The 24406-nt window shown below is 39.2% G+C and overlaps 2 protein-coding genes across 5 annotated transcripts; one reads left to right on the forward strand and one right to left on the reverse strand.

The window, feature by feature from the left end:
- The first annotated feature begins 506 nt into the window (after window positions 1–506).
- LOC113049161 (uncharacterized) lies at window positions 507–3771 on the forward strand. 3 transcript variants are annotated; one of them, XM_026211250.1, is made up of 9 exons: window positions 507–612; window positions 1438–1740; window positions 1833–1892; window positions 1987–2037; window positions 2142–2213; window positions 2317–2394; window positions 2498–2638; window positions 2722–2805; window positions 2947–3771. In XM_026211250.1, the coding sequence occupies exons 2-9, from the start codon at window positions 1455–1457 to the stop codon at window positions 3114–3116; spliced, it is 942 nt and encodes a 313-aa protein (XP_026067035.1). In that variant the 5' UTR covers window positions 507–612; window positions 1438–1454; the 3' UTR covers window positions 3117–3771. The 3 variants fall into 3 exon arrangements, with proteins under 3 accessions (XP_026067035.1, XP_026067036.1, XP_026067034.1); XM_026211251.1 differs by lacking the exon at window positions 507–612 and adding an exon at window positions 832–847; XM_026211249.1 differs by lacking the exon at window positions 507–612 and having other exon boundaries at window positions 854–1740.
- Window positions 3772–7350: 3579 nt separating this feature from the next.
- Window positions 7351–23330, reverse strand: si:dkey-65b12.6 (IgGFc-binding protein). Of its 2 annotated transcripts, XM_026211253.1 has the most exons (26): window positions 23318–23330; window positions 23173–23223; window positions 20356–21537; window positions 19903–20243; window positions 19230–19803; window positions 18440–19044; window positions 17770–18340; window positions 17053–17651; window positions 16399–16963; window positions 16041–16237; window positions 15796–15934; window positions 15087–15691; window positions 14372–14942; window positions 13667–14262; window positions 13029–13593; window positions 12671–12867; window positions 12439–12577; window positions 11718–12322; window positions 11002–11572; window positions 10297–10892; window positions 9659–10223; window positions 9318–9514; window positions 9095–9233; window positions 8683–9011; window positions 7789–8347; window positions 7351–7704 (listed from the first exon to the last, which is right to left on the reverse strand). In XM_026211253.1, coding segments are annotated over exons 2-26 (11058 nt in total). In that variant the 5' UTR covers window positions 23222–23223; window positions 23318–23330; the 3' UTR covers window positions 7351–7702. The 2 variants fall into 2 exon arrangements, with proteins under 2 accessions (XP_026067038.1, XP_026067039.1); XM_026211254.1 differs by lacking the exons at window positions 11718–12322; window positions 12439–12577; window positions 12671–12867; ... (1 more) ...; window positions 13667–14262; window positions 14372–14942.
- Window positions 23331–24406: the final 1076 nt, after the last annotated feature.

Here is a 24406-nt window from a genome sequence, read left to right on the forward strand (position 1 = left end):
TGAATAAATTGATGAAGTTAGACTTTTCACTAATGCCTGGCTACATCAGTGAACAGTGAAAGACATCTGCAACATGGCCAAAATCTTGGGTAGGTCTATACTTTATAATTTTTTATTAATTTGCAACCATGGTAATAGCCTATCATAAACAGGAAAATCTCTGTTTTGACCTGATCAGAAGGATAAACTAAAATCTAAAAGCTCCTCTGGTTTCACTGCTGCACTGGCAGATTTATGAAATATTTAGAAATATTTCGTCTTTCTGCCATTCCAGGAAATGTCATTTTATGTCTTTCATTTTTTTCCAACCTCGATTTTTTTTTTTTTTTTGACTTTTTACATGTATAAGGGATTAATTTGCAATTGCGACCTGTACAAATGTTTAAGACAGTAAAACACTTAAAAAAATGTAAACACATTATAAATGTTAGAAAGTATAGGTTTTCACCATTGCTGTGTTCAGGATTTTTTTGGGGGCGGAGCTAAAACGGTGGCTCGATGACGCACTGGAGCCACTGAGCTCCTGGCCCCTCCCCAAACAACATAACTAGAGCACACATTTGCGTCAGTTCGCCGTTCAATCGCGAGTTTCTGTGGACTACCATCGTTTAAGTAAGTACATGTTTCCTTAACGCAATATTATGTTTACATTGTTTTTAGTTTATCTTTGTAAAATCTGTAGTCATCTTTGTTCATGCCTTACTAGTCAAGCTAAAGTAAGGCTAAAGTAAGTTAGCCTTGTTTACAAAGTTGCCGCCATGTTACAATTAACTTTCTGTAATAGCTACTTTGTTTCTTCCAGGCGTTGAGTTTTTCTTTCTTCTAAGATACGTATGTTTATACGAGTGTGAGTACGTATGTGTTTTAAGTTAGTTTTGGTCAGTCGAATTAACTACAGTTACTTGTATGGACAATTATGCCGCCGCCCATGTGGTAATGTGGTTCCAGCAGTAGGTAGCAAAATCTACGACAAGACTGATCAGTATAACTTGTGTTGTTTTCTAACTAAACCGAATGATGATACCAGTAACGTTAGGTTGTTTTCATTTGTTTGTTCCGACACGCACGCTGCTAGTCTAGTTCAGAGTGTTAGCTAACACATGCTGTTTCGCCTTTTTTACACTGTTCAAGCATGTTGAAATGTGTATAGCTTCAGTACGTAGCAAAAGCTTTACATCTAGTGTTTTCTTACAAAACTAACGTTGTATATAGGTTGTTTAAATGATTTTGTTTGTCTGAACAAGTAGCTGCTAGTCCAGCTAGCAATTGTTAGCTAACACATGCTGTTGTGCCTTTGTTACAGTAACTTACACACTGAGGTTAAGCAATGTTGCTTGGTTCTGACTTATGCATTTGATTTTCCTGCATTTCATCTGTGTATTTTCTTTGTCTGTTTATGGTGGATAACTGACTTTCATTCATTATTCCCTGCTCTAGAATGTTGGCAAGAGGCGATGAGATATTTGGTGCGCTTCCAAACAGGTTCTAGCGTTGAAACGACGGACGATGACAAGAAGAGAAAGAGAATCTCAAATTCCAAGTACAGACCCCAGGCCTCTTCTGATGAAGAGGAGTCTAGTCTTCCAGATGCACCAGCAGTGCTGTCGTTTGGACAACCTCTTTTGAGCTTTGAAAACATTGTTCCTGGTAACAAGGTTTCAGTGCTGCCCGATGCTCCAGAAGTTGCATCGATTCCAGAAAACCAGGAAAATGTTGTGCCATCTGTAGACTTCAGAGGTGGTATGTAAAATTGCTGTGACGCTTGATTTGTGATCCTGCCACTAAACTATACCCTTTGTTAGATTTTCAAATTTCTGTTTCCTCTTTCTCAGAACCAGGTTTCTCCCCAGAAATTCAGACTCCACTTCACAGAGCCAAGAGTTTGAGTACAAGTAAGTGATATTATTTGTGACGTTTTTTTGTCTTGGAAACTATTGCTTCTATTTAAGATAAGGAATCCTTTAATCATAATCTGTTTTTCATTAGGACACTTGACTGGTTACTCGCCGCAGCAGTTTCTGGATGAAAGGTGTCGAGGTGTGTTGTACATTCCATTAGCATTGCACAGTTCAATTATAGTTTCATTACTGAATATGCAATACTCTGCACTGAAGTTAAAGCTGTTATGTTTGCTCTTCCAGCTCGTCAAGTACTAAGCTTTACACCCCCAGCAGCAAATTTACCCTGGCAGCATATGGGTGAAAACGCTGGAGGTATGTAATATGTTGCGCTAAACTAAGTGTTCCATTTTAAGTCCAATTCATTAAATGTATGCAATAACTTCAAACATATTTTTACGTCAATGATTATCAATAGGAGAAAGTCATCGCTCTGTAATTGGCCCTTGGACTCCCCTGGCATCTCGTGTACAGCATGAAGTTTTCAGCTATGAAGGTATATTTTAGGCCTATGTCTTAGTGTCCAGTGTTTTAAAAGTATTGAAAATAGTGCCTTTAGGTGTTTTTTTTTGTTGTTGTTGTTTTGTTTTTTAATGTAGATTTCCAGAGACTCCAGAATGAAAAACAAGCCGTGATGGAGGAGAACCAAGCCCTTAGGGAGGAGAACCAAGCTCTGAGGGAGGAGAACCAAGCTCTGAGGGAGGAGAACCAAGCTCTGAGGGAAAGCACTGCACGAGCAGGTAAGAACATGCACAAAAAAGTCAAACTTAGGAAAGAGTATGTGATGTATGTACAAAATTACCATATGCCTTTCATTTTGTAGCTTCGGATGACAGCGGCTCACTTCAAGAGCAGGTGAAGCAAGTTGGGACAATGTTGAAGACGTTTGCTCGCACTGGGCAAACAGGTACAACTTTCAAACAACACCTGTGGTTGTTGGTTTAATTCCCACTGGGGCCACCTATACATGTAGTAGACCTAGATATAAATGTCATAGTTTAGTAGTTGAGGGACCAGGACTGACTATTATTTTATTTAACCCCTGTAGGTGCAGATCAGACCTTAATGCTGCGACGTCTTGGAGAGTTTGGCGTGAAGGCGGAAAAAGGCGCCGCACAGCTGAGAGGGACCCACAGCCGACCCCTTAAACCTAGGCTGACTACTGACATCCCAGCATCACTGACAACTGGAACCCTTTCTTTATCCTGCAGTCAGTAACATCAAGACCCCTAAAGAAGCCAGAAGTGTCAGACTGCACCCCCCAATCCACACTGTTCACTGTGGATATTATCATAGTGCTTAACTTATTATATTGTTAAATATAGCTTGTAAATCCTTGTGCCACAGGTCAGCATTGCAGTTATATCTGTTCTACTACTTTTTTTACCTCAGTATTTTTTATATATATTTGAAGATGTTTATCACAGATACAAGAGACATCTTGTACCCCAGGTCAGCAATGCCATTATAATGGTCTATTCTACTCCTGAGCTTTATTCTAAATTATTACCACTTATCTTATTGTTAGAAATGGCTTGTAAATGTGATGTTATACCTGAATTTTTTTTGGTGTCCTGCACATTCTTTGGTACCAGATATACTCATTACTTATGTTTACTGGTAATTCTTTTCATGCCAGAGCTGACCTCTTTATATTATTAACAATTATTGTAAGTGTTATAATTTGCTTGTAAGCTAAGGCTGTTTTTTTTTTTTTTACAATTTAATTGGAAACCTGCATGTGTGTGTGTGTGTGTGTATTTATTTATTTTTTTTCTCTTTTTTTCTGTTATTTATATTTCAGGGATCTGACATCATGTTTCAATGACAGTTACTGTACTTTGAAATGTGGAATTAAAACGTCAAATGGAAATTTGTCTGGTTTGATCAATCATTATTCTTGATAAACTGCATAATATATATATATATAATATATATATAAATAAATAAATAAGCAAGCGGCGACCGATCGCTCGAAAATAGCGTTTGCCTCCGACGGGCCGTGGAAGGGTCGCCTTTGATATAACGGCGGCGGGACGGCGGTTGGCCCGCGGGCCGGCCGCGGAACGAAGGCGGTAGGAAGGCGGCTGCCGCTTCTAAAAAGCGGCTGCCGCCGGCGGTGCACCGTCAAACGTGTTTGCGATTACGCTATTCTGACGCTTCTACTGCCGCCGGAGCGCCGCCGGCGGTCCGCCGACTCATTGCTATCTGGGTTGTCACCTAGAAACTGTGATAGCTGATGTAGACGAGTGACAGTAACATTGTACTTGAAGTAGAGCTGAAGATCTTTGCCCGAACCCGAGGGTTCGGTCGGGTTCGGGCTTAATTTCTATCATCTTACGCGGGCTCGGGCCGGGCTCGGGCTTGCGCTCCGGTTTGCGAGGTAAACGAGCAGTCATGTAATGTGTTTCGATTAGCGTGAGAAAGATGCAAAAATGAATGCTGAGCAGGTGTAATGGAGGCTTGCCTCTGGTGATTACGTCTTGGTTGCACCAGCAGGCACCAGCAACTAAAGCAAACTCGTGAGCGAGAAGTGGAAAAGTTTTGACCATGTCTATAATGAGAATAATGAGTGAATAATGACGCACCATCAGTGAGCGCAGGAACGCGCTGAAGACATCTACAGTGGATTCAATCATTTTCCTCCACAAAAACATGTAGACCTAGCCTAATCTCTGTGAGTAAAGGTTTTACAAATGATAACTAAATATTCATTGAGTCTTAAATGCATAATGTTGACAGAGTATTTACCATGCGCGTAATTTGCAGGGGGGTTAGGGGGGTCATGACCCCCCCAAAAATCAGATCCAACTAATATAACCCCCTCAATATCATCAAACCATTCAGATTTAAATAATATGAAATATTCAGAATAAACATTTTTGTTCGTTTTCTTTATTAATTTCATTTGCCAGCAAAGATAGTATCATATTTTAAATAATCTGTAATGTACCCCCCGCCCCCCGCACCGACTACTTGGTATTACCCAACCTTCTTTCTCTACCAAGTTTGTTCACTATTTTGCGCAGTCCCTTGGATGAATGGGTGGGAAAAGCTGACGGAAAGATGAAAAGGATACTGAAAGGCAGCCAGACAACAATTTTTCATTGTTTGTCGACACCAGCCAGAAAAAAAAAAAAGAAAAGAAAATCCTGATCAAACGGAGGTACCCCGCTAAATTGGCTGTTAAGTTAGCTGAGCGTTTCTCATAGTGCGGGGAGTAGATACATGACAAACATGTTTTGTGCCCATCTTTTTAATTACTTTATTTATTGACCATACACTCAAAACAAAACAAAGACACATTTAAAAGTAAACGTTACTTAACCTTTTCACACGTAAGTTTAAAAGTTTTTCAAGGCGACCGTTATTGATCTTAGTATCGCTTTATGGTTCCCATGGAGACAAATCATTCATTGCTTGTCAGCGCTGATGACTGATGATCTGCTATTATTTCCTTTTTTATTCTAATTTCACAAATTTGTTAGCTATAGCAGGATATATCTGATATTCCGATTGTCAAATATGTGGAAGTGGATGTGTTTTGTTGTTCTAACACCTTTATAATGATCGCGTTAATTGAGTTGTATGCGCAACGTATTTTAGGTATCTATCTTATTAAAATACCTAAAAAATTACGTAACGTTAATATATTATTAGGAATTTACCACCTCCAGTTCAATTTGAGATGATTATAATATATTATATATATATTTTTTTTTTTTGCATGGAGTTTGCAAAGTGACAAAATGAATCAAAGCACAACTAAGGTTAACGTCAGTCCACACTTGTATTTTCTCAGTTTCTGAATTTAATGTTATCAGAGGCTAAATGCAAACACAATTTGAGTCTTATTTCATGCAAAGTGATTATATAATTGCACTTTAATTTTCTCTATTTGAAAGTTTTTAATGCTGTTATTTTTGTTTTTGTTATTATGCTGTTTTGTTGACTGGAGTTGGCTGGCTAGATATTGGTTTGCCAGTGTCCTGTGAGGTAAAGCCAGAGGGTGCCAGGGACTGTGTAGAACCAATGTCACAGAATTGTAACTTAAGTTGCTGTTTGCTCCAATACAGTCACCCGTTTTTTTTTTTTTTTTTGGGGGGGGGGGGGTGTTACATAATTAAATTATGCAAATTAGCATGTTACCTTTTACACAAGAAAATTATTTTAAAAATTAATTAATTAATAAATATGCCGCAAGTTTAACCCCCCCAATGGTAGACCCAAAGTTACGCCCTTGGTATTTACGCTAATGTTGGCATTATTCTTTTATTAAATAAAGCAAATCCGGCGGAGCCTTTATCTTAATTTCGTTATTGCCAAATACCCATCTTAATTTAAAATTTATCTTAATTTAATTTTTTTTAAAAGACTCGTTTTTATTGGTGCGTTGGTCTATTTATAGGTTAAATGAGCCCATATGTCTAGAATGCTGAGATGTTACGATATACAGAGGACTTATTTTATTTCTTTATTCCAACTTCCAAGTGGTCTAGTCTTCGTTAGTTATGAGTAAATTGTGTTAAAACATGAATAAATTACTCATTGTTGACAAAAGGCAAAAGAGCTGTGTGCGTGCGCACATTTGAATAATGTCGGGCTGTAAACGGGTTCGGGCTTTAAAAAAGCTGTCAATCAAAATGTACTTGTCGGGCTCGGGCCGAAACCTGTCGGGCTCGGGTCCTGTCGGGCCTAACTTTTAAGGCCCGATTACAGCTCTAACTTGAAGTGTATTTGGCACAGAGGTCAATTCAGTAATTATGTTTTAAGACATTTGTGATATTTCCCTTTTGGGGTTAAATTGTTTTAAACTTGAGATCAACTTGATTGTGTTACTTCACAACTTTGAAATTTGAGCTATTTCTACTAATAATTAAGTCATTAATATTTTGCTACTTATCAAAGTGTTTTATTTATTCAAAACTAGTTTATTCTTGACAAATATAACTTGTGTATGTCTATAATCTTTTCTGAGTACTGTAATTTTCTAAAAGAGAAGCATTTCATTCAGTGACATCAGAGGAGCCATAATACAGCATCTCTTTGGCATTTGTTTATTAAACCTGGTGCTGCTCCTTACTAGTCTGTTATAAAAGAAGGTAGGGCGCGCTACACTAGTCAATAATAAATATCATTGATCATCTAAATGCCCTGATTCTTACAAATATAGCTGCACAGTCTTGTGGCATTTTCAATAAAGATGTATTGGTTTCTTAGTGTGAGTGATGAGCAGGATCTGAAATGTTGACCATTGTAAAATGGTGGACATCCAGACGTATCCGGAGCAGTCAAATGTGGCATCTACATATATCTATTTTCTATAAATACATATCTACATATATCTATATCTATACTTACTAATTATTGATATGACAATATAAGAGGCTGACATACGGTTGGCATAACCTACATTTCTGTTATGATGAAACGACACAGCTAAACGAAATGATGCAAGAATTTAAGAAGTTTAATAATAACATATATTTAAAATATTATATTTTTGAAGACATTTGAAGGAAAATACAAAACAGTTTACAGTTTAACCCAAGATTAATTATAGACTGATTTGTGGACAGCACAAGTTGACATCCATGAATATATTGTCATTTAAAAAAAGAAACTTGCTTAAACATCCATTTAAAACACCAAATCACAAATGAAGTAATATGATATGAAGCAATGACAGAAACTGAGATACTGTTATATTTCAATATATTGTGAAATGCACCAGTTAATTATTTAATCATTTTAATTTTCACTTCTTTAAGGGATACACAAAACATGGTGGAAAAAAATCTTCATCCTGTTGAGAATAAAAGACAAGGAAGGTGTTAGCATTAATGAAATATCCATTTAACAAAGATCTTGAGTCAAAGTCATCACTTACAGCAGTTGGTGAGTTGCTTCCACTCTGGAGACACGTCAGCCTTTACAGATGAACAAGTGGACACATAATTATTGAAGGCATTGCAGAAAGCGTTCTGACTTCCATTATTGAGACACATCTGGAAAAGGCAGTCAGCAGCAAATCGCCTCTTTGATATTATGTCATGGCACTGGGCAAATGGGCCTGTTTCATTCTCTAACAAGCCACAGTAGCTCTGTCCCCTATATAGCGATTTCTTTTCATCTGAGCAAGGGGGAAAGTGCCAGCAATTGCTGTTGCTTTCAGGGACATTCCAAGACATTGCCCATTCTGTGATGTCTGTCATGCTGTTACCACTCGGTGTGACATAATCATCCTCCAAATCATTGTTGTAGGTTCCACACATCCCGACTATGTTATTGTAGTAGCTGCTGGACAATGTCACCATAAGGGTATCTGCCCAGTTAAACTTGACCTCCAAGCCAAAATCTGTCTGCAAGACCCCTATACTGCCTGAGAGGGTGATGCTGATCCCCTCAGAATTCAAACTCACAGGAAGGTTGGAAACTGTGCCATCAATCTGGATAGGAAAAAAAGAGAGGAAGCAACAGATGTAATTTCCAGAGTGTAGAGGGGCCAACCCTGCTCCTAGAGGGCTACAAACTGTAGATTTGAACTCTACCCCAAATTACACACACGTTAAATGTTAAATCAAGATGTTAATGACTACTTAAGGAAATAACAAGTATGGGTGTTATAGCAGGGTTGTAACTGCAGTCTGCATGGTAGCCCTCGAGGAACAAGCTGGCTATGTCTGGTGCACATTATTACCACTGATATGTTTTAATATTGACTTAATGGATATTATGTCTGGATGTTTGATCTTTCTGTATTTTATGTTATGTACTGACTTACTGTCACACGATTGCGGTTGCCTTGGATGAATGTGATTTCATGTCCTTTGACTGTAATGGTGGCTGACTTGACGTAAGATCCACGTGTGCCTTTGAGCATATCATTCTTGTTGACAATGTTGAAAGGTGTCAGTGTTTGGTCTTTGCCTGAAGTTTTAACTAAAGTATAGGTGCAAGTGCCCTGGAAGGAGAAGTGGTTGCCATCAAAGGTTCTGTAATGAGGGTCTCCCTTGGCAATGCAAGAGGCCTTTGATTTTGCAATGCACATTGCCTTGTCGTCCTTCACAGTGCAGTACTCTTTTTCACGACACTCATGGTTACTGCAAGGATCTAAAACATGGATGCACATCTGTATTATAGTTTCATTTAAAACCTGCAGTACTTGGGAAATGATGTACAAAGTTTGTACTTACCTTTCTTGTAACACCCAGTGACTCCTTCTTTTTTGTCACATATCTGATCGGCACTGCATATCAAAGGTTCACAGGAGAATACTCCAGCTCTGCAGAGGCATTTTTCAGTACACTCATCCTGAATGGTTGTCTCACCAGACTGCAAAACAATCAAGACACAATTAGTTTCAGTGACTTGTAGGATGTTTGACTACTGCAGGAATGAAATGGAATGTTTTCTCACCTTGTAAAATTTTCCATCTACTTGACAACCACAATCCTGGAAAGTCTTACATTCACCTCCATCAAACAAGAAGCCATCATCACACTGACATCCCTCCTGACATGGTGGACATCTCTTTGAGGTAGTCAGACTGGCACAGGTTGAGGAACAGGTGTCGGCGCAAAGCTCATAATGACTGTTACCTGAACACTCAAGTGCTGCAAGAATACAAGATTGTTTTAGGGACTGCTCAGGAATTTGTTTTGAGGGAGAAAACTGCACTCTACACCTCATTAAAGGCCACGTAAAGGCCAGCAATAGGATAAGAAAAAAAGGTTATTTTGCAACCTGCAGCCACTTACGACAGAAGGTGTAATTCCTCCAGATGTTGATTGACGTCCCAATCTCTTGACAGCTGGCAACATACCTTTGTATGTGGCGACAGTGCACTGTCTTGTCATTTGGTTGGGCTGCCACATCTTTCACACATTCATCAAAGAATGTCTGAGGTGGTATTTTTTCGTAACAACCAGAAAATGGCCCCTTCTCTGAGATTAGTATACTGCAAGCTGTCTCTGCCTTTTTCTGTTGGTCTTTGTCGGGATTGAAACAATTGAAGGCACAGCCGGTTTTACACATCATTTTGTCTGATGGTGAAACCCAGGCCTCGGCAAAGTATTCCACAGAAGAAGTCTGAATGCCACCTGGCAAGAGAAAATCATCTGCACTGTTTCCATTGTAGTTACCGCAGAGACCTTTAACTGCATTTTTAAAAGTGGATGGGATCTCGATTTTGGCCATGGAAATAGTATCATATGTCAGTTTCAATCCAGAGTCTGTTTCCACAACAATATTAACACCACTCTGAAAGACTTGGACAAATCCTCCATTTAGAGTCACTGGGAGATTGGTTTGAACTTTGTTCACCTGTAAAAAAACACAATACCTTTTAGAAAGTGTTTTTGATTTTTTAAACTATGGTCAGTAACGAGTACATTACCTGAACCTCCCAGATGTGGCCAGGCAGCAAAGTTATGGTGGCTTGTCCTATTTGTATTTCAACTCTTCGAGTGAAGACAGTCTCAGAGGAGGACTGCTGTTTCACTAACACACTGAAAGAGCTCTCCTTATTTGTGTTCTGAGCCGTCTCTGCCAATCTGTACTCACAGTCTCCTTCAACAGTAAAGGATTTCCCATCAAATGACTGATAAAGCCCTAAACCTGTCACTGAGCAAACTGCTTTGCCATCAGGGAAACAGCCCTGAACCCCATTCAGGACCTGGCACTTCTCGTTTGGTTTGCAGGTGAATCCATCATCACACTGAACTCTTCCGTTCTCTTTGCACACACATTTCTGATTGCACTTGTCTTGAGGGAAGAACTCCTGGCCCAGCTGGTAGTACAGGCCCTTGTAAGTACAGCCACACTGCTGCGCAGCCACACAATCACCATCACTCAGGATAAAACCTTTGTCACATGTGCAGCCTTCAACACAGGGAGTGCCCTTACAGTTCTTGGGCTCAGTGAGGCCACGGCAGGTCTGGGGGCATCCTGTTGCACAAACCTCATAGTGGCTGTTTGCCTTGCAGGTTGTAGCTGTAGATATAGCATATTAAGGATGAATGTCACGATGTCTTTAATACAAACCAGTAAACTACTGTAATGTGGATTTCAAATTACTTGAGATAAACAATGTAATACTAACGGCAGAAACTGTTGGTTCTCCAGGATTCCACTTGGCCAAGTGCCTCTTGGCAAGCAGCTGTGTATGCAGTAAGAGCACTGCAGAGGGCAGATGAATGGCCACCGTACATACACATATCATACACACAATCTTCATAAAACTGATTTGGATTCACTTTATCATGGCAACCTTTAAATGGTCCCTGTTTGTCTGTGATCTTGCTGCAAGGCTTTGTAAAAGTGACTTGGTTTCTTTCTGTCGCATCACATTTAGGACATGCTTTGCCCTGACATGCATCTGAGCATCCAGGGTCATCTTTGACTTTCCAACTGGTTCCAAAAATTGTTGGGTTTGAAACAAGGGTGTTGTTAGGAGTCAGCAAATCATCATTGGCATTGCCGTTCCAGTTTCCACAAAGCCCTCCCAACTCACCGGAGTAAGTGCTGGGGAGAGTCAGGACTACATGGCTATCCCAGTTGAATTTTAAAGTCAGATCAAAGTCAGTTTTTATCACACCAAAGTTCCCGCTGTAGAATATTGAGAGCCGGCCATCTTCTAGTTCAAATGGCAATTTCACATACAGATCATTGACCTTAAAGAAAAATGTATTCCATCAATTATGTTTTAACTCAAGCCTTTATTTTTTCTTTTGGAGGTGAGTGTATAGTAAAATTAATTCAATGTATGGATGCAGTTATTCATATTATGGTGTAAAAGTGTGTTTTTGAAGAACTGACCTTTACTTTGCGTGGGCTTTCCTTACTTAAGACAATTGTGTATCCATAGACAGTTAATGATACAGTCTTGGTATAAGCAACTGCCATGTTCCTTCCTCTGTTCTCATTCTTGACCAGTACCTCAAAAGGTATCAGTGATGGGTCAACTGTATTGAGTAGTTTGGACAAATAATAAGTGCAGGTTCCTTGGAAGTCAAAGGTTTTACCATCAAAAGTGCGGTAGTGTGGATCCCCTGCACCCTGACAGGTACTATAGGACAATGGGTAACAGTCTTTCACTCCATTCTGTGTGCCACACACTAGAGAATTCTTACACTTTGTTGGTGTACATTCAACATTTCCAGTTTGAGGGTTGCACACGCATTTCTCTGTGCATTGTTTCTCGCCCCAAAATGTCTGCCCAGGTAGATACAGTTGGCCTTTGTATTCGCAGCCACACTTTTTCACAGGTATGCATTCAACCCCTTTAAGGACAAAACCTGCATTGCAGAGGCAGCCGTCTACACATGGCAGTGTGCACACATTTGGACTATCTCGATTAGCACAGGTCACAGGACAAGCTGAGCCGCAGGCCTCATAATGCATGTTGACTGGACAGTATGTGTCTTTTAGGGATTAAAGAAAGAAAAGAAAGAAAAAAAAATGAAAAAAAATGAATGAAACATCTGGCATATATGCAAATATTCTGCTTTTATGGTACACTTATTATAATTATTAATACCTTTGTTGTAGCATCCGATGGCACCATCTTTTTTGCCACAAATCTGATCTTTAACACATTCCAAGGTTTCACAGGAGAACACTCCAGCTTTACAGGTGCATTTCTCTTTACACTCTCCTCGAATTACTGTCTGACCAGACTGCAAAATAATATTTTGGTGGGAAGGACAAAAAGTTACAGTTTGATTACTATTAGCAAAAAACAAAAAATAACTGACCAGATAGGTTCTCACCTTGTAAAATGTCCCATCTACATGACAACCACAGCTATCCAAAGTCCTACATTCACCTCCATCAAACAAAAAGCCATCATCACACTGACATCCTTCCTGACACAATGGGCATTTCTGTGACTTTGTCAGACTTGCACAGGTCGTGGAACAGGTGTCAGCGCAGAGCTCATAGTGACTATTTTTGAAACATGTGAGTGCTGGAAGAAAAGAGAGCATTTTAAATTATCCAGTTCAAGGTAGGACAATTTATATTCCAAATCTCCATTGGCATATCTTACAGGAAATGTAAAAGTATTAAGGGGCATTTAGATAAGCTAGAGGAGAGTTATTGTTAAACCTGAAGAATGCAGTCACTTACGACAGAAGGTGTTATTCCTCCAGATGTTGATTGACGTCCCAATCTCTTGACAGCTGGCAACATACCTTTGTATGTGGCGACAGTGCACTGTCTTGTCATTTGGTTGGGCTGCCACATCTTTCACACATTCATCAAAGAATGTCTGAGGTGGTATTTTTTCGTAACAACCGGAAAATGGCCCCTTCTCTGAGATTAGTATACTGCAAGCTGTCTCTGCCTTTTTCTGTTGGTCTTTGTCAGGATTGAAACAATTGAGTGCACAGCCTGTTTTACACATCATTTTGTCTGATGGTGAAACCCAGGCCTCGGCAAAGTATTCCACAGAAGAAGGCTGAATACCACCTGGCAGGAGAAAATCATCTGAACTGTTTCCATTGTAGTTACCGCAGAGACCTTTAACTGCATTTTTAAAAGTGGATGGGATCTCGATTTTGGCCATAGAAATAGTATCATATGTCAGTTTCAATCCAGAGTCTGTTTCCACAACAATATTAACACCACTCTGATAGACTTGGACAAATCCTCCATTTAGAGTCACTGGGAGATTGGTTTGAACTTTGTTCACCTGTAAAAAAACACAATACCTTTTAGAAAGTGTTTTTGATTTTTTAAACTATGGTCAGTAACGAGTACATTACCTGAACCTCCCAGATGTGGCCAGGCAGCAAAGTTATGGTGGCTTGTCCTATTTGTATTTCAACTCTTCGAGTGAAGACAGTCTCAGAGGAGGACTGCTGTTTCACTAACACACTGAAAGAGCTCTCCTTATTTGTGTTCTGAGCCGTCTCTGCCAATCTGTACTCACAGTCTCCTTCAACAGTAAAGGATTTCCCATCAAATGACTGATAAAGCCCTAAACCTGTCACTGAGCAAACTGCTTTGCCATCAGGGAAACAGCCCTGAACCCCATTCAGGACCTGGCACTTCTCGTTTGGTTTGCAGGTGAATCCATCATCACACTGAACTCTTCCGTTCTCTTTGCACACACATTTCTGATTGCACTTGTCTTGAGGGAAGAACTCCTGGCCCAGCTGGTAGTACAGGCCCTTGTAAGTACAGCCACACTGCTGCGCAGCCACACAATCACCATCACTCAGGATAAAACCTTTGTCACATGTGCAGCCTTCAACACAGGGAGTGCCCTTACAGTTCTTGGGCTCAGTGAGGCCACGGCAGGTCTGGGGGCATCCTGTTGCACAAACCTCATAGTGGCTGTTTGCCTTGCAGGTTGTAGCTGTAGATATAGCATATTAAGGATGAATGTCACGATGTCTTTAATACAAACCAGTAAACTACTGTAATGTGGATTTCAAATTACTTGAGATAAACAATGTAATACTAACGGCAGAAACTGTTGGTTCTCCAGGATTCCACTTGGCCAAGTGCCTCTTGGCAAGCAGCTGTGTATGCAGTAAGAGCACTGCAGAGGGCAGATGAATGGCCACCGTACATACACATATCATACACACAATCTTCATAAAACTGATTTGGATTCACTTTATCATGGCAACCTTTAAATGGTCCCTGTTTGTCTGTGATCTTGCTGCAAGGCTTTGTAAAAGTGACTTGGTTTCTTTCTGTCACATCACATTTAGGACATGCTTTGCCCTGACATGCATTTGAGCATCCAGGGTCATCTTTGACTTTCCAACTGGTTCCAAAAATTGTTGGGTTTGAAACAAGGGTGTTGTTAGGAGTCAGCAAATCATCATTGGCATTGCCGTTCCAGTTTCCACAAAGCCCTCCCAACTCACCGGAGTAAGTGCTGGGGAGAGTCAGGACTACATGGCTATCCCAGTTGAATTTTAAAGTCAGATCAAAGTCAGTTTTTATCACACCAAAGTACCCACTGTAGAATATTGAGAGCCGACCATCTTCTAGTTCAAATGGCAATTTCACATACAGATTGTTGACCTTCAAGAAAAATGTATTCCATCAATTATGTTTAAAGTCAAGCATTTGTTTTTCTTTTGGAGGCGAGTGTATTGAAAAATTAACTCAATTTATGCATGCAGTCATTCATATTACGGTGTAAGAGTATGTTTTTGAAAAACTGACCTTTACGTTCCGTGGGTTTTCCTTACTTAAGACAATTGTGTATCCATAGACAGTTAATGATACAGTCTTGGTATAAGCAACTGCCATGTTCCTTCCTCTGTTCTCATTCTTGACCAGTACCTCAAAGGGTATCCGTGATGAGTCAGCTGTATTCAGTAGTTTGGACAAATAATAAGTGCAGGTTCCTTGGAAGTCAAAGGTTTTACCATCAAAAGTCCGGTAGTGTGGATCCCCTGCACCCTGACAGGTACTATAGGACAATGGGTAACAGTCTTTCACTCCATTCTGTGTGCCACACACTAGAGAATTCTTACACTTTGTTGGTGTACATTCAACATTTCCAGTTTGAGGGTTGCACACGCATTTCTCTGTGCATTGTTTCTCGCCCCAAAATGTCTGCCCAGGTAGATAATATTGGCCTTTGTATTCGCAGCCACACTTTTTCACAGGTATGCATTCATCCCCTTTAAGGACAAAACCTGCATTGCAGAGGCAGCCGTCTACACATGGCAGTGTGCACTCATTTGGACTATCTCGATTAGCACAGGTCACAGGACAAGCTGAGCCGCAGGCCTCATAATGCATGTTGACTGGACAGTATGTGTCTTTTAGGGATTAAAGAAAGAAAAGAAAGAAAAAAATGAATGAAACATCTGGCATATATGCAAATATTCTGCTTTTATGGTACACTTATTATAATTATTAATACCTTTGTTGTAGCATCCAACGGCACCATCTTTTTTGCCACAAATCTGATCTTCACCACATTCCAAGGTTTCACAGGAGAACACTCCAGCTTTACAGGTGCATTTCTCTTTACACTCTCCTCGAATTACTGTCTGACCAGACTGCAAAATAATATTTTGGTGGGAAAGACAAAAAAGTTACAATTTGATTACTATTAGCAAAAACAAACAAACAACAAAGAAAATAACTGACCAGATAGGTTCTCACCTTGTAAAATGTCCCATCTACATGACAACCACAGCTATCCAAAGTCCTACATTCACCTCCATCAAACAAAAAGCCATCATCACACTGACATCCTTCCTGACACAATGGGCATTTCTGTGACTTTGTCAGACTTGCACAGGTCGTGGAACAGGTGTCAGCGCAGAGCTCATAGTGACTATTTTTGAAACATGTGAGTGCTGGAAGAAAAGAGAGCATTTTAAATTATCCAGTTCAAGGTAGGACAATTTATATTCCAAATCTCCATTGGCATATCTTACAGGAAATGTAAAAGTATTAAGGGGCATTTAGATAAGCTAGAGGAGAGTTATTGTTAAACCTGAAGAATGCAGTCACTTACGACAGAAGGTGTTATTCCTCCAGATGTTGATTGACGTCCCAATCTCTTGACAGCTGGCAACATACCTTTGTATGTGGCGACAGTGCACTGTCTTGTCATTTGGTTGGGCTGCCACATCTTTCACACATTCATCAAAGAATGTCTGAGGTGGTATTTTTTCGTAACAACCAGAAAATGGCCCCTTCTCTGATGTTAGTATACTGCAAGCTGTCTCTGCCTTTTTCTGTTGGTCTTTGTCAGGATTGATACAACTCAAGGCACAGCCTGTTTGACACATCATTTTGTCTGATGGTGAAACCCAGGCATCTGCAAAATCTACCACGGAAGGTGCCTGAATACCACCAGGCAAAAGAAAATCATCTGCACTGTCTCCATTGTAGTTACCACAGAGGCCTTTGACTGCATTTTTAAAAGTGGATGGTATCTCAATTTTGGCCATGGAAATAGTATCATATGTCAGTTTCAATCCAAAGTTTGTTTCCACAACAATGTTAATACCGCTCTGATAGACTTGTGCCAGTCCTTCATCCACAGTTGTGGGGAGATGGGTTTGAACATTGTCCACCTGCAAAGAAAACACCAACATAAAACTTAAAACTCTGCAGGCAGCAGTTCCTGATCTCCTAAAACAATGACCATTAATGAGTACATTACCTGAACCTCCCAGATGTGGCCAGGCAGCAAAGTGATTGTGGATTGTTCTATTTGTATTTCAACTCTTCGAGTGAAGACAGTGTCAGAGGAGGACTGCTTTTTCACTAATACACTAAAAAAGCTTATATCCTCATCTTTGCCTTGAACCGTCTCTGCAAATCTATACTCACAGTCTCCTTCAACAGTAAAGGATTTCCCATCAAATGACTTATAAAGCCCAAAGCCTGACACAGAGCAAACTGCTTTTCCATCAGGAAAACAACCCTGAACCCCATTCAGGACCTGGCACTTCTCGTTTGGTTTGCAGGTGAATCCATCATCACACTGAACTCTTCCGTTCTCTTTGCACACACATCTCTGATTGCACTTGTCTTGAAGGAAGAACTCCTGGCCAAGCTGGTAGTACAGGCCCTTGTAAGAACAGCCACATCGTTCCATAGCCACACACTCACCATTGCTCAGGACAAAGCCTTCATCACATATACAGCCTTCAATGCAAGGAGTGCCCTCACATGCCTTGGGCTCAATGAGGCCATGGCAGGTCTGGGAACATCCTGTTGCGCAAACCTCATAGTGGCCGTTTTCCATACAGGATGCAGCTGTGGAGAAACAGTATAGAAAATTAATTTTACAATATTTCTTGCATCAATCCTGAGTTATGTATAATTCAAAATCTTAAAGAGAGGTAAACAATGAAACAATGAAATGAATACTAACGGCAGAAACTGTCAGTTCTCCAGTCTTCCACTTGGCCAAGTGCCTCTTGGCAAGCAGCTGTGTATGCAGTAAGAGCACTGCAGAGGGCAGATGAATGGCCACCGTACATACACATATCATACACACAATCTTCATAAAACTGATTTGGATTTACTTTAACATGGCAACCTTTAAATGGTCCCAGTTTGTCTGTGATCTTGCTGCAAGGCTTTGTAAAAGTGACTTGGTTTCTTTCTGTCACATCACATTTAGGACATGCTTTGCCCTGACATGCATCTGAGCATCCAGGGTCATCTTTGACTTTCCAACTGGTTCCAAAAATTGCTGGGGTTGAAGCAGGAGTTTTGTCAGGAGTGAGAAAATCATCGTTGTTGTTATTGTTCCAGTTGCCGCAAAGCCCTCCCACTTCACCAGAGTAAGTGCTGGGGAGAGTCAGGACTACATGGCTATCCCAGTTGAATTTTAAAGTCAAATCAAAGTCTGTTTTTATTACACCAAAGTACCCACTCCGGTATATGGAGAATCGACCTTCTTCTTGTTCAAATGGCAAATTCACAAACATATTGTTGACCTTTAGGACACAAATTACCAATTAATTAACAATTTTAGTTAAAAGTATTTTGAAGGTCAGTCTGTAATGAGTTTTTAAACACAGTTTTAATGTACTTACCTTCACTTTCCCTGAATCATCTTTACTCATGACAATTGTGTATCCATAGACAGTTAATGATACAGTCTTGGTATAAGCAACTGCCATGTTTCTTCCTCTGTTTTCATTCTTGACCAGTACCTCAAAAGGTATCAGTGATGGGTCAACTGTATTGAGTAGTTTGGACAAATAATAAGTGCAGGTTCCTTGGAAGTCAAAGGCTTTACCATCAAAAGTGCGGTAGTGTGGATCCCCTGCACCCTGACAGGTACCATAGGACGTTGGATAACAATCTCTCACTCCATTCCGTGTTTCACACACTTGGGATTTCTTACATTTTGTCACTGAACAATCAACTTTTCCAGTTTGAGAGTTGCACACACATCTCTCTGTACATTTTTGGTCCCCCCAAAATGTCTGCTCAGGTAGATAATATCGACCGTTGTATGTGCAGCCACACTTTTTCAAAGGTATGCATTCATCTCCACTGCGGACAAAACCTGTGTTGCATTGACAGCCCTCCACACATGGCAGCGTGCACTTGCTTAGGGCATCTCGATCAGCACAAGAGGCAGCACAGGCTGTGCCACAGTCATCATAATGCATGTTGACTGGACAATCCAGTGCTGGGAGGAGAAGAGGAAAACCAAAATATAAATAATCTGATTATCTAGCACATTAATTGTATGTCAAATTGTTAACTCTATTAACAAAACCACAATTTGACAAACAGTACCATGTAAATTTTCAGTTCACATTCATAAATCCAAATATGAAATGAATTTAAACGTATACCCATATACACACTTACGGCAGTTGGAAAGTGTCCTCCACTTTCCAGGAATCTTGATTCCAGCTGACATGCAAGCACCGACGTAGCTTTGAATGTTATTGCAGAGGAAGTTTCTCATGCCATTATTAATACAGACATCATAGACACAGTTATCTACATACATCTGAGGATCGACAGTGTTGTGGCAAATAGCAAATGGCCCATCCGTTTTAGCCATGACACCACAGTTTGTGTCTTTTTTGTACTCCTCTTGAAGACTTAAAGAGCAACTTGGGCATTGTCCATTGCAGTCATCATTGCAAAACAAATCATTATCTGGAACTTTCCAGGTCTTAGCGAACGCAATGACATTGGAGAGCACTTGGCCTTTGGGATCAATAAGTTCATCTCTTCGGTCACCATTATAGTTTCCACAAAGACCACCTAAAGTCTGGAAATAGCTACTTGGAGCTGTAATGTACAACATCATATTCCAGTCATATTTTACCTCTAAGCCAAAATCCGTCGATATAATGACATTCCATCCCCTCTGATCCACTTTTATTTTGCCGCCATCGATAGTTAAAGGCAGGTAAGTGTTTTCTCCATCAAGCTAAAATGAGAAACACCAAAGAGAGAGATTTATTTATTCTTCAGAATGGTTATAATTACATTAAGTATGTAAAAGTTGTGAAGTGCTTTTCATTTTTACCTCTACTACTCCCCTTTGGCTGCCAGCCACCACTTTATGATTGTACACAAGGACAGAAACTGTCCTTACATATGCCACCCTAGTGCTTCCCCTGTGATTATTCTTTGCCAAGATGGTAAAAGGTGTGAGGCCTTTTTGAGGCTTTGTATTGTTTACCATGATGTATGTACAAGTTCCCTGAAAGTCATACAGTTTCCCATCAAAAGTTTTGTAATGGGGATCACCAACTGCATGGCATGTGGCAGTGGAAGTGGGAACGCAGACACCCTTTCTGCACTCCTCCTGCTGACGGCATTTAACAGTCTCACAGGGGTCTGGTGGAGCCGGAATTGTCGTAAAAGCTTAGGGAACAAAGACATTGTTTTTTTGTTTGTTTTTCACCCAGATTTAAGTCAGTTGCAATTCGTACGCCATTACTCAGTCATTTGTTGTTATTCAGCCATGATTTCTTACCTGTGTTGCACACTCCTGTTGTGGCATAACCATGCCTTATTTTTCCACCAAAAACATAAGCAGCCATCAGCGAATCACCAGATACAGTGATGGGACCTTTTCGTGTACCGAGTGACTTGGTAGCCCATACATATTTTTGATTAGCAGGGAATGTTTTCCACTTCAATGAACCACTGATAGTGGAGGCTGATGCTGCTTCAGCAACAACAACAAGAGTGTTATCATAGCCATCTTGAGCATGAATGGTCCATGATTTCGACATCTCAGAAGTGGGTATGACATTGGTTAGAAACTCGTCATTGGGAAAATTGCTACTGAAATACATAACCATTACGTTTTTGCTACTTTGAATGAGCTTAGCATTTGTGCTCACATCAACCGCTAAAACGTCTCCAGCATTTAGCTTGTTCTTGTTGTGAAACCAACTATTCCCACTGAAAACTGACACAATAGTGTTGTCCTCTGGAGCAACCACATAGGCTGTGTCCTTGCTGGAGGTCTGATGCATTGCAGGGACCAGGTATTCATTGGCGAGAGACTCAACTGGCACCAGCTGCTCAAAGACATGCTCACAGGTGCCTACAAGCATGGAGCACTCGTGTCCTGCCAGAACAGCCACTGGAGACGTGGATTTAATTTTTGTTCCAGTCAAAGTTTCAAGACTGCGAAGCTGATAAACTTCGTAGGGAGCCAAACTAATGGTTCTGGTCTTTCCAAAAATGGCGTTCAAAAGATTTCCTGAATTGGAGGCAATCTCGACTGTGTTCATATAATTGCCATTGATTATGGCTACCAGCTTTTTATACGGACTTGGACCCGTGTTCGGAGTAAAAACTACATAACGCTGGCCTAGTTGATTTATCGGGAAGATCACACTGCTGTCTCCAGTGAATTCCTTTATGTTGGATGAAACGACTGAGATATCAGCAGTGGAAGAGATGTACACGGTTTTGCGGAACGTTCCATCACCTTCAATCTCAGTGTTTTGTGGGAGGACAATCCATTTGGTTTCACCTTGTCCAATATTCACTGTTTCACTGTAACTCAGTGCCTTTATCTCAATTTTCACAGTGGCAGGGGAATTATGTGCTGTTATGGAGAGAGTCAGACTGGCTTTTCCATATTGGTAATTTGTCATGAAAGCAGTGATGAACTCCCGACCTATAGGACACCCGCTGACTGCTGTAGTAAAACAGGAAGACAGGTTATATATTAATCACTGGGGTAAAAAACAAACAAACAAACAAACAAACATTGTATGGGTCAAAATGATGGATTTTCTTTTATCCCCAAAATTATTAGGATATAAAGTAAAGATCATGTCCCATGAAGATATTTTGTACATTTCCTACCATAAATATACCAAACCCTTATTTTTGATTAGTAATACGTATTGCTAAGAACTTCATTTGGACAACTTTAAAGGTGATTTTCTCATTATTTTGTTTTTTCTGCACCCTCAGATTACAGATTTTCAAATAGTTGCATCTAAGTCAAATAATGTCCCCCCACATGAAAAGAACCTATATGAGGATATATGCGCATATATGAAACTTATATGCAGTTTATATGCACATATATGCTGCATATATACAGCATATATGATAATATATATGCTGCAAATGTGCCTATATATGCCACATAATGGCATCAGTCAGAGCGACAAGTACCAGTCAGGTAAGAAAATCTAAAGTTTTCCTTGTGTTAAGTCAAAGTCTTTAATTTCTCTTTGAGTGTCTGTCTTGGGGTTTTGCATTCTAATATTGTGTACTGGTAATTTGTTTATTGCGCTGTTAATAGATGATTTTGAGTGGTTGGGAGATGTGAAAGCACATGACTCTCTGTAACAGTGGTTTGATCTAGTATCTAATGTGTGAGCCTGGAATAATGCGGTTTGACCAGTGTGGCTCTGTAGCGCAAAACTGTATTACAACTCTCCTGATTCAGTTGAAAAAAATAAGACAGCGCTTCAGTTAACCTGAGAACCTGAGGCTGAGCGGTGTTTGGATGAATATTTAAATATATACTGAGCTCCTACCTCTCAATAACTAAATAAACACAACAAAAACTGACTTCGATGTAAAAGCAGCACTTAAGAACACATTTGATTACAGCAATGTTGATGTTTGCATGAACTCTGAGGTTCGGCACTCCATTAAAGAAAAGTCCACCCACATGGAAATAACCTATATAAACATATATTTTAGTTTTGATATAGTTTTTTTAATATATGTGACATATATAAAATTGGCCATTTTGTAATATAGGAAAACAGACAATTTTATATATGTCACATATATTAAAAACATATATCAAAACCTATATTAAAACATATATGTTTGTATAGGTTATTTCCATGTGGGCTGACATAATACATCAACTGAAAGCTTATTTATTTAGCTTTCAGATTATGTAAAAATCTCATTTTCAAGAAATGGACCCTTGTGATTGGTTTTGTGGTCCAGGGTCACACATACTTATATATATCTATATATATATATCTATATATATATATCTATATATATATATATATATATATATATATATATATATATATATATATATATATATATATATATATATATATATATATATATAGATATATAGATAGATATATATATATATATATATAGATATAGATATATATATATATATATATATATATATATATATATATATATATATATATATATATATATATATATAAAGCACACATTATTAGTAATAGTATAGCTTATCAAATGAAAAAAAATATTACTTTGCACTGAACAATTTTATGGAGTAAAAATATATTACCAAAAAAAAAAAATAACTTACCAGTTACTGTTAAAACTGCCAGCCAGAAAAGAAAAGATTGTTTCTCCATGGCTGTAAAAGAAGAAAAACATATTTACCCATCCTAAGGATTTTAGTTTTAAGTCTTACAAGGAAAACACAATTCTCAAGAGAGAGCAATACTTACCTGTAGGCCAGGTTTCTTGTGAACAAAATATTCGATAAAGGGAGGGCTTATATAGTATTGCTGTGATGGGAAAAAAAAGTACTTTCCGGAAACAGGAACTAATTTTTAATGTAAATAAAATGTGTGTAAATTAAAGCTAATAAGCGTTCTGCATCACAGCTTTTGCAAACATGAAACTGATGACAGAAAGGCAGAAATAATGTTATTTCACACAATATTTGTGTGTTTCTAAAACAAATATACTTAAAGGAGGGAAGGATTCATATGGTTTGAAGTGTGTGTATATGGATTTAACTGAACACACCACTGTGTACATTTCCTCCTCCTAAAACCAACAAACTTAACCATGTGTTCGCTAAATACATTGAAGATTCACGAAAAACAAATGAGCTGTCACTGGGATGCTAGAACAGTCATTTTGCAGTGGTGGCTTCAGAGAAAAAATTTCCCATCAGTCACATGCTTATCAGAGTGTTCACATTAATCAATCAATGTGGGTGATTATGTTGTAAATGCATTTCAAGTTTATTTGCACATATGCATGTTATGTAATGTGAGTTTAGTATTTAATTTCTACAATCTTTGTCAGGGATTGAGTGTACTATGACACATTGTTCACACAGAAACAAGGCAGATGACTTGGGGTAGAAGATATTTGCGCAACTTTCCTGTTGAAATGGATTGTATGAGCAATTCTGACAGTACAAACAGAAACTGATGTGTTTTAATTATTTTGTTTGCCTGACATGTTTGCCTAGATAGTGTCGGTTGATTTTTTCCAGTATACTTTTTCTAGTCAAACTAGTTAATCCTCCACTTGAAGAGATCGAACTCCTCAGAACTGCTTCTGTTTATTTCCCTAATCCAATTCAAACCTGCCTCCAGAAAAGTTAATGAGTTCATGTCACCTGTCATTTGAAGATTAATATTACAAGATATTCGGTAGCACTCTTATTTAGGTTGGGGCCAAATAACTGAATAATTTGTGAATTCAACTTTTAATGGAAATCATTTATAATGGGAAGAACAAAGTGCCTTGAATCTGTCCATAGTATGATGACATCATAAAGAGGGTATTTTCACACTTGG

The sequence above is a fragment of the Carassius auratus genome, chromosome 30 (genome assembly GCF_003368295.1).
Source record: "Carassius auratus strain Wakin chromosome 30, ASM336829v1, whole genome shotgun sequence".
In the NCBI taxonomy this organism is placed as follows: Eukaryota; Metazoa; Chordata; class Actinopteri; order Cypriniformes; family Cyprinidae; genus Carassius; species Carassius auratus.

Coding starts and splice junctions, on each gene's coding strand:
- LOC113049161 (XM_026211249.1), top strand. CDS start 1,281: ATGCTGTTGTGCCTTTGTTACAGTAACTTACACACTGAGGTTAAGCAA. Junction 2,038..2,141: donor TCTGGATGAAAGGTGTCGAG/GTGTGTTGTACA, acceptor TTGCTCTTCCAG/CTCGTCAAGTACTAAGCTTT. Junction 2,214..2,316: donor TATGGGTGAAAACGCTGGAG/GTATGTAATATG, acceptor GATTATCAATAG/GAGAAAGTCATCGCTCTGTA.
- si:dkey-65b12.6 (XM_026211253.1), bottom strand. CDS start 23,221: ATGGAGAAACAATCTTTTCTTTTCTGGCTGGCAGTTTTAACAGTAACT. Junction 15,935..16,040: donor TAGATGGGACATTTTACAAG/GTGAGAACCTAT, acceptor ATTATTTTGCAG/TCTGGTCAGACAGTAATTCG. Junction 13,594..13,666: donor GCCACATCTGGGAGGTTCAG/GTAATGTACTCG, acceptor GTTTTTTTACAG/GTGAACAAAGTTCAAACCAA.